The sequence below is a fragment of the Lycorma delicatula genome, chromosome 9 (genome assembly GCF_047948215.1).
Source record: "Lycorma delicatula isolate Av1 chromosome 9, ASM4794821v1, whole genome shotgun sequence".
NCBI lineage: Eukaryota > Metazoa > Arthropoda > Insecta > Hemiptera > Fulgoridae > Lycorma > Lycorma delicatula.
The window spans coordinates 11,079,486-11,095,727 of record NC_134463.1 but is presented as its reverse complement, the minus strand read 5'-3'; the positions used below and the strand labels follow the sequence as shown (position 1 = coordinate 11,095,727).

The window sequence follows — 16,242 nt, the reverse complement described above, 5'->3', positions numbered from 1 at the left end:
AAGCAGAGTCTCCCAAGGCTCAGTATTGGGTCCGGTTCTATGGAACCTCATGTTCGATGGAATTTTATGTCTGGAGTATCTGGAGGGTGTGCATCCCACAGCTTTTGCAGACTGTAGTTATGGTCGCACCTGTAGTTATGGTCGTATAAGTTACTACACGAGGTGGCTGCAGCGGCAAACAAGGCGTTAACAATGGTTAGTGACTGGATGAGGGCTACACGTCTACAGCTCTGATACTGGAAAACTACGATGATTCTAATGACTGGAAGAAGGAAAACAGATCCAATCCAGATCAGAACAGCAGAAGGACTGGTTCAGTCAGTAGAAAATGTAACATACCTTGGGATGTGGCTTGACCACAGGTGATCTTTCACATTTCACATGCAAGTCATACCAAGACTGAGGAAGTGGTTAAGAATTTAAACAGACTGAGAATGATGACAGGACCACAGTCATCTATTTGTAGATTATACGCACATGTTATGCATTCTGTGCTGCTATATGGAGTCATGATGTGGTATACAGCACTGAGAAGAGACCGAAATAGACGACATTTGTTAGAGATACAGAGGAAAGTGGTGCTGAGCATAGCATGTGCTTATTGATCGGTGTCCACGGAGGCTTTATTTGTGGACACAGGTGTGCCTCCACTACAGCAAATGGCAAGAGAAAGACTTAAGATAGCTGAAGGGATAACCAAGGAGGACGCCTGTAGAGATTTAATAACAGAGTGGCAGAACAGATGGATGACAATGGGGAAAGGTGAATGGACTCAAGAGGTTAATTAAAGAGATAGGACTGTGGTTTGGGAGGGGGTTTGGTGAGCTGAATTTTTGGCTCGCTCAATTCCTGACTGGCCATGGTTCCTTCAGAATGTACCTCTTTGCGAGGCGCAGGGTAGAGCCCAGAATATCAATACTGTGGTGATAGAGGTACGGCGGAACATGTATTTTTCTCATGTATCCAATGACAGAAAGAAAGACAAGAATGTACCATTATAACTGGCAGGATACACCCTAACAATGTGATTGCTGTGATGCTAATTGAAGTGAATAAATTTGTGGTGGTGTTCGGTTTTCTGTACAAGGTGCTGCAGCGAAAGGAAAGGGATGCGTTGAGGAACTTAAGGAGCTAGTGGAGTAACATTAGAGTCCTGAGTCCCGGTGGCTGGGACTCAATTTTATACCTCATCACCATAGCCCATCTGCTTGTGCAAATGGGCGATGGTGATGTGGCACGGAAACTCTTGAACCCCCGAGCTCAAAGGCACCCCCAGGGTCACGCTACGCTTAATTGCTGATTTGACCTTGGGTGGGGAGAAACGGTCCCCCAGGATCGTTTGTTAGAAGTTTGTTGGTAGGGTGTGGGCACACATAGGCTCTAACTAATAACATCTAGCTGAAACCATGCAAGTCTGACACTCCCCCACTTGTGGAGATACATAAATGGTATTTCTACGACCAAAAAAAAAAAAAAAAAAAATCATCTGATACATTAAAAAAACCCAGTTTACCTTTTTTGTAACTTCCAAAATGTTCCATGAATCTGGTTTTAAAGGATCTATTAGTCTTACCAGTATAAATATGGTCACAATCACTACATTCAATTTTATAAATACCACTCAAATTGTAAACATCAGAAGTATTATTACGTTTATTACTTATTAGGTGTTTTATTATGTGGGTTATTCGTCTGGTGTAAAAAAAATTAACATAAAATAAATGAATAAGTAATATGATGTTACGTATTATGAGTTTATGATGTTTTTTGAAATATATATATATATATAAAATGTAGCTGATGAGGCGAATTAAGTTCACGAAAGTGCTTCTGTTTATATAATGAGATAAGGTAAGTCATCCTATTTAAATTGCTCTGTACTTGGGTTGATGTATTAAACATAAATTAATCTGTATTGGTACAGAGTATGGTTATTAAAAAAAAATTAAATATATATATATATATATATATGAGGTTTTAGTAGCTCAGATCAAGGCAATAGGGATTATGAGAAATTATGTTGGCAGCACTGTAACCTCTACCTGAAAAATTTGTGGAGCATCAGTCTCCATATTGTTGTTGAGGTGTAGTTCTTTGTTTACTATGTATTCTATTCCAGAAAAAGCAGATGTTTTGTGGCATGCATAACTGAAGTCAAAAATTTTAATGCATTTTAGTGCATTTTGACATAAATATGAAAAGGGGCCACCCATATGAAAACTGTATGTGGGGTTTGTTCGATCAGAAACAGGAACTGTTTTCTAACAGAAATTGTTTGAAAGAACCATTATCAGAAGAAAATGTGGGACGAATCAGACATGTTACCAATTCCAAAAACAATCACTTGTAAAGTTTTACTTAAGTAAAAGGTTTAATTTTATGGATATAACATTCAGCCAGTGCGAGAAATAAAACCTGTCTTAATAAAGAATGATATTAATTATGCTTTTAATTTTATGTTAGAATTTTAACAATGAACTGAAATGTTTTTCTGTATCAGAAAGACATTTCCAGTTCATTGTTAAAATTCTAGACAAAATTAGTGAAAATGAATAAATCTTAAATAAGGTAGGAAAATAGCCACTCTACCATGTAGTACACAGTTGAATCTCTCACTAAAGTATACCCTGAGTGCGATTGGGTCATGTCGCCGAAGATGAGTTTCCTGGAAACACATGACAATTGGACCATGCACCTGCGCTAGTACTCCAATATCTTCAATGCGGGACTAAACACCCCTAACATTCCACTGAATAATGTTCATAAAATTAAAATAAAATAAAAAATATAATAATAATAAATATACTCAGGAAACCATATAGAATTCAGTTGTACGTGATTCTATTTTTCTTTTTCGTGTTCTTCAACTTAGATAACTCCGATGCCTTTGGGTCGGGAGGTTCCTCAACCATATCCTCCAGTATATGGGGTGACGGCGGAGGAGATTTATGAGAACTGGATGTCGCTACTGACATCCCAGAGGGAGTGGTCATGTGGGCTACTTTGGGAACCTTGTTAGTTGGCTTACAGCCAGCTGTGGTAGCCTCTGCCCGTACCGGCAGCACTTTGGGAGCAGGAACTTTTGTATGGACCACACGGTTGGATTCAGTTGATGCGACGCAGGACTTTTCACTCACCCTTGTCAGCCCGGAAATAGTGGCTGTTGGCAGCACTTTGGGAGCAGGAACTTTTGTATGGACCACACTATTGGATTCAGTTACTGTGACGCAGGACTTTTCACTCATCCTTGTCAGCCCCGAAATAGTGGCCATAAGCAAAGTAACCTGTTCAGAAAGCATCTGAACGAGTTTCTTAAGTTCGGTGCAGGATCTGCACTGTGGAGTATGAACAGGTGAAGTAGTCTGCTTTGGTGCAGCAGTGGCGAAGGACACATCAGGTTGTACGAGGTTCCGTGAGTTAACTATCTTCCTATACTCCCTGCGTGCAGCCGGAAAATATAGTTTCTGCTCAGTACAGATCTTGAGAATGGCTTTCTCTTCCTTAAGGTTGGGCAATCTTGGGAGCAGGCCGTATGTGAACCATTGCAGATCGCACATTTTTCACTTTCCTTGCAGTTAGTGTCACTGTGGCCTTTGATAGCACATCGAGCACAGATCTCCGACCTCGAGCAAGATGTTGTAGTATGACCGTACCTTTGGCACCTGAAACACCGCCGTGGGTTGGGAATGAACTGGCGTACCCGAACGGAGAGGTAACCCACCTTAATCCTCTCTCAGGAAGACTGAAGTCAGTACAAGGGATGGCATTGGTTCTTCTGCCCGTTCTGCCGTTTCATCATACGTTTCACCTCTACAACACCTAGTACTAAGTTCATCAGCAATTTACCTCAAATTCATTTCCAGAAGGTCACAACAAAAAATCACCCCTCGGCTGGTATTTAGGGTCTTGTGGCATGTCGTACTTACGACTATGCCGCCCATATTGGTCAGACGTAACAAAGACCGACTCTGCTCATCGTTATATGTCTCCACCAGAATTGTCCCATCACGTAATTTTCTAATGTTCCTTTTTTCGTCGGCTGTAGCAAAATTATCCTCATCAGACGAAGCTGACCGAGGCCTTTTCACCAGACTTAAAATGGTGGTTTTTTCAGATGGACCACCAACCATCATAGAATTTGCTGTAGGAACTGAAATTTTGGTCCCACAAGAACCGGCGATATAATAAACCACTCCAGCAGAGCGTACGCGTACTGGAGCTAGAGCTAAATACAACTGGGTTTGCTCCGGTGCCCAGAGGACATCGTTCAAGACTCACTACGTATAGCCATTCACCCATCGGCACGATAGTTCCCACCTTGGGTTACGGTTGCATTTCGTACGATGTTGCAACACCACCAAGTGTAAGTGAAAGAGAAAACTGTGTTGGATGTTGTGTAGTCGAGTAAATATATATGTTGTAATTCATGTAGTGTACCTGGTGTAGTATACGTGTATAATGAAAAGTATTCTACAGTTAAGTGTGTAGTAGGAAGAAAAGCTGCAGAGGCTAGGCCTGTGGGGACGCCAACCCCCAAAGTCTTAAAGAATAAGACTTCCCTTCGGGGGAAAACTGCCCTCAAAGAACTGTATACCATACTTCCTGGATATACTGACCCTAAACTTTTAACAACTAATTGTCCTATATACATTTTGTAAAAAATTTCCACAAAACAGGCTTATGTATTCAAAAGTTATTAAGCTTCAAACATCCCAACATACGTACATATGTATGGGTGAACATTACCAGTCACTTTTTTTTTTTGTTTTTTGGGGTCCTTTGGTCATGAAATGTCGAGAAACACAAAAAACCCATACTCCGTTTTTTGAGTGATTACCATACTTTGCTTTCTACAGCATAGTTCTAGAGCTATGCTCTAGAAAATAAAAATTGAGAATCAAAGCTTGCCTCTACTAAAACTTCATTTTTATATATTTTACTATTAAACTAAATTTTAAATCAAATTTACTTATTCAGACACAACAGAATCCATGACATTTTGAAGAACGTGGATGAGGACATTAATTTTATTTTAATTAAAACATTTAGAAACAAATGTAATTAAAATACCAAATTCATACCAGGAATAAAACTCATGTTCTACTGTTTATCAGGGATTGCCTTGACCAACAGCTATTACAGAAATATTATCATCCACTTAATCCAAATTTATATTTTTTTTCAAATTAAATGTAAGGAAACAGATCTTAATATTCCATATCATAATGTTCCATATTTGAACTATTAATGTTTCACTATAAATTTAAAATTACAGTTCTAAACCAAATTAATAATAAATACCTTGAATTCTTCAGAATTCTCAGTCAATAAAAGTTGAGTTTCCAATATACTCAATGATTCTTTAGCCAGTTTAGCAACATGGAATAATATTGGTAGTGCAGGAGCATCTCTAGTCCATACAATTCCAGTTTTATCATATGATGTTGCAATGAATAAACCAGGTAATGAATTATTATCACGGCCAGTTCTAAATGATTGTTCGATCTCTGTTATGTCATCACCTGAAATGAATTATACATATTATATTTCGAGTTGTTTAACATTTACAAAGACATAAAAATAATGGGATATGTAGGCCTACCTTATTTTTAAAAAAATAATAGTTTTTTAAAATAAGACATAAGAAAAATAGTCTGAAACTATGCTAAAATTTTGATTTCTCATTAAAAAAAAATATATATATATATATATATCAATATTTACAAAGCTATAATAATCAGTGGTACTTTATAGTCCAGAAATAAAAAACGTATAAAAGAAAACAGATAATAGCAGTGTATAAAGGCAGGCTACCTCCACTTAAAACTTAGTAATTTCCCTGGTGATTTCATACATCTTCCCAGTTTGTAACATCATCTTTACATTCTACGTAATCTGAGATAGTGTCCCCTTACAGGAACTAAGATGGTCAGGACAGAGCAGATTAGACAAGAAGGAGTTTACTCTCTTATACAGTGGCTAAGACACAAGAGTGGGGAGAAACAAAGTTGGATTTATGATGTGTAATGCGTGGGCAGAGAGATAGCATGCTTGGCTGGAATCCAATCAATAACAGACTATGTACAATAAGACTAAAAGGAAAGTTCAGAAACATCTCACTAATATCAGCATATGCTCCAACAGAAGATCATCCTGATGAAGAGAAGGATAACTTCCATGATATTCTAGCTAGAGAATGCGGTAAGTTATTAAAGTATGATGTCGTTGTGCTACTTGGTGATTTTAAAGCAACTATCAGAAAAGAAGGCTTCGCAAGACAGGTAGCTGGCAAAAATACCCTTCATGAGATAACAAGTGACAGTGGAAGGAGATTGATATAGCGTGCACTGGAAAATAACATGATTATTAAAAGTATCTTCTTCCCACACAAAGCAATTCACAAGGTAACACTGATATCTCCACAGATGAATGTTCTGAATCAGATTGATCATGAGATTATATAAAGAAGACATGCATCATCCATTATTGATGGATGATCAATATACGGTCTGAATTGTGACTGACCATTTTATGGTGAGAACATGCACAAGAGAAAAATTTGCCACATGTGTTAATTGCAGGGGCAGAGAAAAGGAGGAAATGGAATGTGGAAAAGCTGAAGAGTAATGAAAATGTAAAAGTATTTGAGGAAAGTATGGTGAGGGGACTACCTCCTTACCTTTGTGTGGTATCGGTTGATAAAAATATCGATAAGGACTGGGAAGCATGAAGAATTGCATGATACAGGTCCTGGAGGATGAATTGAGAGGGAGGAAGGGGAAGAGGAACAGCAAATAGTTCGACATAGAATGCAGAGAGGCAATAAACAGGAAGAACGAAGCAAAAGGAGTTATGTTGTGCAGGGATACAGGGCAAAGGAGAGAAATCTATAAAGATTTAAGAAGAGTTGCTAGTGACACCTGCAGAAGGAAAAAATGAGAGTGGCAGCAAAAGTGTATCAAAATCATAGAAGAGTGGCTATCCAAAATAATAGTGAAGAGATGTATAGGAGGATTAAGGCATTGGAGAGGGGTTAGCAAGCTAGACTTAATCTGTGTAAAGATGGGAATGAACAGGTGATGGGGTGAAGAGGATAGGATATTGGAAAGATGGGCTGAAGTTTATGAAGAAAATTCACTTCAACAATGAAGTGGAAGCGGCGCATGAAACAGATATTACAGTGTCGGTAGAGATGTTTGTAGAATCTCCTAGTGATCGGGAGGTTAAAAAAGTAATAGCGAGCTTGAGATATAATAAAGTGACTCCATTCCAGCAGAAATCATCAATTATGAAAGTCAGCGACTGATGCAGTCAATATACAAACTTGTGACTTGGATATCGGGATAAGAAAAGTTGCAGAATGATTGGAAAATGGAAATTATTTGTCTCATTTTTAAAAAAGGAGACATATTAAACTGCGATTGCTACAAAGATATAATACTGATATAACACTGTATATAAGATATTCTCCTCTGCTTTTGCAAAGATTGACGATCTATACTGATGAAATAATAAGTAATCAAAATGTGGCTTCACACACAAAACAGAGGAACCATGGACCAAATTCAAATATTTGTTATACTGACAGTTGATGGAGAGATGCTACGAGTACAATGTTGACCTGCTTTGCATATTTGTTGATTTTTCAGCAAACTTTTAGTGTCAGTAAAAAATACTTGCCAGAGCTAATGCTCAAAAATGGGATATCAAATAAAATAAATAAAGCTTGTTATGATGACGAAGGTAAATTCCATGGCTTGTGTAAAGGTAGGAAATAAAGTGAATAGATCTTTTGAAGTGAACAATGGAGTGAGACAGGGCGATGCACTGACTCAAGACTACAGTAATTTTCAATCTGGCTATTGATAAGGTTTTAAAAACTCTGCAAGTGGATGGGAATGTTTTCCATAAAATGAAACAGGTGTGTGTTTATGCCAATGATCTCTCCTCAAGAAATGTTCACACCGAAATAAAAATGTTTAGGATTTGCAGGATGAGGGAAAGACAGCGGGTCTGGAAATTAATATTTAAAAGACAAAATATTTTTAAATTGTGAAAAAGGAAGGTAGAAGACTAATTGTAGATAAGACTAAACGGTAGAGAAATATTGTATGACAATGTGACACTTGAAGCAATAAAGGAGTTTAAATATTTAGTAAGTAACCTAAATAACGAGAATAGGTTACAGGTTGAAATAGAAAGCCGGATAGCAGCTGGAATAAATCGTATTTTACCAACCTGAAACGCTTCAGGTCAAAGTTTGTGACACGCAATAACTAACTGAGCACATTTTGTAGCACTTAACTAACTTTTAGCTAACTGGATGTTAACTAAAAAGGTGAGACATCCCTACAGATTTTTGAAAGATAGATCATAAGAAGAATTGTGGGACCTGTAAGAACTGAGGACAGGTGGTGAATAAGGAATAATGAAGACATAACCTGCTATATTGATGAAAGGGATTTAGTGCAAGACATCAAGGCGCACAGGATAAGATGGTTGGGATGTGTGGCAAGGATGGAGAGTGATAGAATGCTTAATGCCGTCCTCAGAGGGGAAATGTTCAAAACAAGAAGACAAGGAAGACCTAGAAGATGAATGGAGGATGTAGAGTGATCTGTGAATCCTGGGTGTCAGCAGTGGTGGATAGAAGTAAAAGACAGGGATATTTGGAGGCATATCATACGGGAGTTCAAGATTCACAATGGACTGTAACGCCAGAGAAAGAAGAAGTACATTAAGGGTATTTACAACCAATGAATGAGGATGGAGTGTAGAAAAGAAAAAATGATTTGGTAATGAACAACATATAAAGAACCACAATGGATTTAGCGAATATTATTATTGGCAGTTTTTTTAGGATCAGGAAAAAAGAACCACAATAAAGATATGAAAAATAAGTTATTGAAATATAGAAAGAAACTGAAAGCATGACTAGAAGGTAAAAGATCAGAGAGAGGCAGAAACTAATGTAGCGTGAAGGGACAAGGAAATATTTATGGGCTGCAGTGATACAACAGATATGAACTTTGACTACGTAGAAATAATAAAGTCTCTTAAAATTATCTGAAAAACTTAAGTACACAAAATGCTGATTTTAAATATCAGTAAAAAAAAAGTTTGATGGTAGTTTTTTACAGAACTTAGTTTAGGAGACATAAGAAAGGAGAGCAAAGAAGTTTTTGAACATCTTTGCTTTGGACAGTATACAGGCTTGTAAGAAACGCATCTAATTAATTAATCCTGGTCCCTGTAGCGGAAGACACCTGCTTTGTGACAATCCTGGTTGCCATACCATCCCCTTTGTTCCTAGGCCAGATGGGCTTTACCAGAGATCATCTTCTTTTAGACCCTCTAAACTTGAAAAGAAAACACAGGTTGGCCTCTGTCAGGATGCCACCAATGCAAATGTCTTGGGTTATAAAGGAATTTAGAAAAGAAAAAAAATTAATACACTAAAACTTTATTTTTTAATATATATATATATATATATATATTGATATCAGTAAAAAATAAGTTTATATATGCAGTCTATTTAAAAACTATCTGGCACACTTTTATTCTGAAAAGTGTTTGAATGGAAGAGGTAAAGCTTAGTAAAATGCAGTACTAGTACTGAAATTTTTTTTTTTTTTTTGGAATGTCATAATAGTGTACGCTAGATTAACAGATAACAAATAGTGATCCTAGTTTCCTTAAGACCACAATAACTAAAATTTATACAGATACAGCTAAGACACCAAAAAGGTCAATCGTCACAATGGAAGTCACCATCATCCCTTGGGGTGAAGATAACAACACAGGTGAAAGTGATGCCGACTGCTTTTTTAAGTACTGAATCATGAATACCCACCAGAAGAGCAAACTACCAATGAACAGTACATCTGGGGGTTCTGTGTTATCTTCATGATGCAGTTTGATGCAAAAATCCTGCTCTGTGGAAATCACGCAAGTGCAGCTGCATCACAATAACAAATCTGTCTGTTCATTTTATCTAATCCAGGATAAAATTCCATAAGTTCAACAATCATCAGATCTCCTTATTCATCAGATTTGTGGCTGTTCTCTAGCTGAAAGTGCCAATGAAAAGATTCTGACTTGACAACCAGAAAAGGATGTGTGATGAATGCAGCTGTACAACTGGTAGCTAATCCAAAAGAGAATAATGAAAAGTTTCCAGTAATGGAAGAACCACAGGTTAAGTGAATAAAATCACAAAGGGACTAGACTACTTTGAAAGAGACTGGGATTAGAAGTCACTATACTTTATATTTTTATCATGGTCTATGGTCAGATACATTTTAACAAACATTGTATGTATTATACACTTTTTTTCAATAGCCAACCTGGCAAACTACCAAAAAGGTCTTGGCATAGATGTGAAAGATTTTCTCTTGTTTTTGTATAATTTGAACTATTCATTTTAGTACTCTTTATTTAATTATTCTTTAATAAATAAATCCATGTTTATTGCTAGTAAATTTTTTTTACATAATTTAATACAATTATTTAATGAGTTGTTTTAAAATAGTTTTACTACTTCAAATAAGAGTTAGGAAACATAACTTCCTTGGTCTTTTCAAAGTTTATAGTACTAAACAATGATTAAGAAAGAAAGGAAAACTGTAATAACATGAATGCAACCATTAGATAAGGTGACAGAATATTCTTTCCTTAACAGATAAGAATAGAAGAAATTCTTGAGCAGTTCTATGCAAGAAGACAGACTTTTTGTTATTTTATTTTGTATAATTTTTTAAAATTTAATATTAAAATATATTTTGTGTTTATAAAAAAAATTAAATTATTTTAACCATAATTTGATGAAGTAATTAAAAATGAATAGACCATACACACAAGTCAACATAATCTCATGACATTTGTTGTTGACCTTAAATTGAGCATAACTGAAGGACAACTCAACCAATCTTCATAAAATTCACAACTTCAGATCACTACTACAACATATCTGAATTTCAATGAAATTGATCTAGTAGTTTTGAAGCTTTTTGAGCCACATATTTAATATATAGGCATACATATATATATACTATAACCACTTTTTTACCCATGTTTCTTGGCATAACTGAAAAGGTTTTTAGATATATTTCATCTCAAAAAAGTTCTAAAAATATTTATATGTTAGAGATTTGCCGATTGAAGCACAGACTTTTATGAATTGTTAACTGTGAGTGTCTGTCACTGTGTGAATTGAGTTTGAATTGAATAAGTATGAATACCAAAAAACCAATTTCTAAATTTTTTGAAATTCCAAGGTTACCAGGGTTAAAATCGATTTTTGAATTTTTTTAAACCCTGTGGTAAAGAATTTTTTGGTAACAAATGAAAAAATCAATCTGACTTTTTGTCAGTGTAATCTTCATGTCAATAAACCAATTTCTAGGTTTTTGAAATTCAAACTTTAAAGGGGATGAAACGAGGTAAAAAAAAATTTGAACATCCATTGTAAATTTTTCCAATCCCGACTACAGTAAACGAGGTATTCAGTAGATTTGAGCTTTCAAATACTCTTCAGATAAATATTTAAAAACCATTTTTGGGTTATTAAAATTCAGATTTTTTTAAGAGTTGCAGAGGTAAACAGTGCTGTGGCTCAACTAACACAGCCACTGACACTGTTACTGTATATGTGACTGGCTGCACCTGCCTCCAGTTACTTGACTAAAAAACATAAAATAAAAAGACTGGCCGCTACAGGAAACGCAAGTAGCTACTAGTAATATATACTTTTAAATATTGATTCATGATGATAACTTTACTCATGTTGGTAAAACAATTTTATGCAAATAAATAAAATTAAACTTATCTTTTCTAACCTTTTCTTCTCAGACTTCTTTCTTCTTAGAGAAGAAAAGGTTAGAAGCTTTTGAAATGTGGTGCTATAGGAGAATGTTAAAAATCAGATGGGTGGATAAAGTGACAAATGAGGAGGTATTGCGGCAAATAGATGAAGAAAGAAGCATTTGGAAAAATATAGTTAAAAGAAGAGACAGACTTATAGGCCACATACTAAGGCATCCTGGAATAGTCGCTTTAATTTTGGAAGGACAGGTAGAAGGGAAAAATTGTGTAGGCAGGCCACATTTGGAATATGTAAAACAAATTGTTAGGGATGTAGGATGTAGAGGGTATACTGAAATGAAACGACTAGCACTAGATAGGGAATCTTGGAGAGCTGCATCAAACCAGTCAAATGACTGAAGACAAAAAAAAAAAAAAAACTTATCTTTTAAACATTAACACTTTCTAAATTCCACTATAAGCAATCACACACTGAAAACTTTCTAGTTAGAAAGATGAAAAACATGTAAGTTGAAATAAATCATACTTTATAATACAGGATGATTCAAAGAAATGGGAAATTTTGAAAGTTGTGTTGTTAGCCGTGGGTGATTGGTACCACTTGATAAGTGGCGCCAGCCTCTCTAACCTAACCTGCCATTTAGTTATCATGGATCCTTGGAGTGGTGCGCAACGTGCATTTGCTATCAAAGCGTTTTACAAAAACAATGACAATGTGGAGGGAGCGCGTAGAGAATTTCACAGTCATTTTAATCTGGGACGGCACGACCGTGTTTCATCAGCACATGCAATTAAAACATGGATATCTAATTCTGAGGAAACCGGTTCGGCAATGAAAAAGAAACCTCCAGGCCGTGAGCGAACCGTCCGTACACCAGAGAATGTTCAAGCTTTACAAGATGCTGTCACACGAAGTCCACATCGGTCAATCCGTCATCTCTCAGCATCTTTACAATTGCATAGTTCAAGTGTTCGAAGAATGATAGTGAAGGACTTGCAATTCCAACCATACAAGTTGCAGATCGTCCAGGAACTGAAACCGAACGATGCAGTTGTGTGAGCACAATTCTGTAATGTAATGCTTCAGAAGATAAATGATAACGAAAAGTTTGTTCACGAACTGTGGATGTCAGACGAAGCGCAGTTCCACCTCAGTGGATTTGTTAAAAAGCAAAATTTCAGATACTGGGCACAAGAAAATCCTAAGCAGCTACACCAGCATCCGTTGCACAGCCAGAAAGTGACCGTGTGGTGTGCTATGTCATCTTACGGTGTTATAGGCCCTTATTTTTTTGAGGATGACAACGGTCTTGCGATTACAGTGACGTCGGCTCGTTACGTAGCCGTGCTTGAAACCTTTGTTGTGGAACAACAAAAGAGATTTCCACCAATTCTTAACACAGCCTGGTTTCAACAAGACGGAGCAACATCACATACTGCACGAATATTGATGGCAGCTGTGCGCCGATTGTTTGGACAACGTGTCATTTCACAAAATGAAGACATTAGATGGCCTCCCAGATAGCCTGATCTCTCAGCTTGCGATTACTTTTTGTGGGGTCACCTTAAAAGCAAAGTGTTCCACAGTGGACCTGCTACAACGGAAGAACTGAAGGCAAAGATCCGAGAAGCAATTGCGGAAATTCCAGTTGAGATGTTAAGTCAAACCATGAACAATTTAACGAAGAGACTTCGTGAGTGTTTATGTAGAAGAGGAGGTCACCTGGAAGATGTCATCTTTAAAAAATAAACTAAAATGTATGTGTTCTAAAATGGCAACATTTGTACAATTACATGAAATAAAATTAATTTTCTAAAAAAATTTTTCATTAATGTTATTTAATTTTTTAAATTTCCCGTTTCTTTGAATCACTCTGTATATTCACCATATTATGATGAGGGTGTGTTGCGTTGGAGATGCATGAATAATGGAATAGTGTCAATGAAAACATCCAGTGTTTGATTATGATCTGCTGAGAGTTGGTATCTCTTCTCCAATTCATAGTGACTGTTTTCCTTATTTGCCTATCTCCAATAAAATATGGTCTTCACAAAAAGCAGTCCTTCAACCGCCTTCAACAATTATGCTTTATGCTTACCTTACCACTGGTGTCAATTGGTATATCATGTGGAAAAAGAAAAACTAAAGAGTGGGGTAAAAATATTTTATGCATGTTCTATCTTAGTGATCTTATAATATCTATATAAGTTGTTAATATGAGTTAGAATTTATCTGTATAATCAATTAAACATGAATATTCAGATAATTTCCCAATTACCTATAGTTTGCATTTAGGCTAACTTGAAGAATAATTCTTGATTTTTTTCAAGCTGGGTAGGAGAAGGATAAGATTATTGAGTGATGGAGGAAATACACATTTGTTTTCTGCGAATTAAATTCAGCAAGTATGTAACATTTTTAGGAGATAATTTAACTGGTACTAATCACGTGTAAATATGTATTTTTTCTGATATAACCACAAAAGTTTTAAAATTTGTACACAAGAAATGGAAATGGAATTTATTAGATATGAAAAACACCATGTCTGACCAGCATTCAAACCTAGGATCTCTGGATAAAAGGCAAAGACACTACCACTCTGCCATGAAGATTAGTTATTTGGGATGTGTCTGTACTTACCAAAGGAAATCAAAATTTATTGTAAATTAAGTAATGATTGGAAATCAGATTTCCAAACTTCAGTGACAAAGACCACAACAATGTATGTAATCCATTTAGTAAGAATTTTCAAAATCAACAGCATAAAATAACAGTCCAAATATTAAACAGTATGTCAAAAGTTAATGCACCACAACAACCTGCAGCACTACTGACTGTGTGCTAACATTTTTGCAAATTATTTTTTTTATCTTCAGTCATTTGACTGGTTTGATGCAGTTCTCCAGGATTCGTTATCTAGTGCTAGTAATTTTATTTCGATATTTCCCCTACATCCCTAACAATTTGTTTTACATATTCCAAACATTGCCTGCCTGCACAATTTTTTCCTTCTACCTGTCCCTCCAAGCGACTATTCCAGGATGCCTAAATATGTGGCCTATAAGTCTGTCTCTTCTTTTAAATATATTTTTCCAAATGTTTCTTTCTTCATCGATTTGCCACAACACCTCTTCATTTGTCACTTTATCCATCCATCTGATTTTTAACATTCTCCTATAGCACTGCATTTCAAAAGCTTCTAATCTTTTCTTCTCAGGTACTCTGATCGTTCAAGTTTCACTTCCATATAAAGCGATGCTCCAAACATACACTTTCAAAAATCTTTTCCCGATGTTTAAATTAATTTTTGATGTAAAAAAATTATATTCTGACTGACAGCTTGTTTCGCCTGTGCTATTCGGCATTTTATATCGCTCCTCCTTCGTCCATCTTTATTAATTCTACTTCCCAAATAACAAAATTCTTCTACCTCCATAATCTCTTCTCTTCCTATTTTCACATTCAGTGGTCCATCTTCATTATTTCTACTACATTCCATTACTTTCGTTTTGTTCTTGTTTATTTTCACGCGGTAGTTCTTGCGTAGGACTTCATCCATGCTGTTCATTGTTTCTTATAAATCCTTTTTACTCTCAGCTAGAATTACTAAATCATCAGCAAATTGTAGCAGCATCTTTATCTTTTCACCTTGTACTGTTACTCCGGATCTAAATTTTTCTTTAACATCATTAATTGCTAGTTCTATGTAAAGATTAAAAAGTAACAGGGATAGGGAATATCCTTGTCGGACTCCCTTTCTTATGTCCTTCAATTATTACTGTTGCTGTTTGGTTCCTGTAAATGTTAGTAATCTTTCTTCTATCTCTGTATTTGAACCCTAATTTTTTTAAAATGCTGAACATTTTATTCCAATCTACGTCTATTCTAGGTCGCCTTTTCTAGGTCTATAAATGCCAAGTTTGTTGGTTTGTTTTTCTTTAATTTTCCTTCTGCTATTAATCTGAGGCCTAAAATTGCTTCCCTTGTACCTATACTTTTTCTGAAACCAAATTGGTCTTCTCCTAACACTTCTTCCACTCTCCTCTCAATTCTTTTGTACAGAATTCTAGTTAAGATTTTTGATGCGTGGCTACTTAAGCTAATTGTTTTGTATTCTTTACATATATCTGCTCCTGCTTTCTTTGGTATCATGACTATAACACTCTTTTTGAAGTCTGATGGAACTTCCCCTTTTTCATAAATATTACACACCAGTTTGTATAATCTATCAATCGCTTCCTCACCTGCACTGCGCAGTAATTCTACAGGTATTCCGTTTATTCCAGGAGCCTTTCTGCCATTCAAATCTTTTAATGCTCTCTCAAATTCAGATCTCAGTATTGTTTCTCCCCTTTCATCCTCTTTGATTTCCCCTTCTTCCTCTATAACACCATTTTCTAATTCATTTCCTCTGTATA

At 36.0% G+C, this 16,242-nt stretch overlaps 1 protein-coding gene across 2 annotated transcripts in view; it reads right to left on the bottom strand.

The window, feature by feature from the left end:
• LOC142329734 (nucleolar protein 6-like) overlaps nt 1–16,242 on the bottom strand; it is a 110,021-nt gene that overhangs the window by 42,680 nt on the left and 51,099 nt on the right. For both annotated transcript variants that reach the window (XM_075374470.1, XM_075374469.1), the window contains exon 3: nt 5,302–5,522. In XM_075374470.1, coding sequence (XP_075230585.1) covers nt 5,302–5,522 — 221 coding nt within the window. The remainder of the gene's footprint in view (nt 1–5,301; nt 5,523–16,242) is intronic.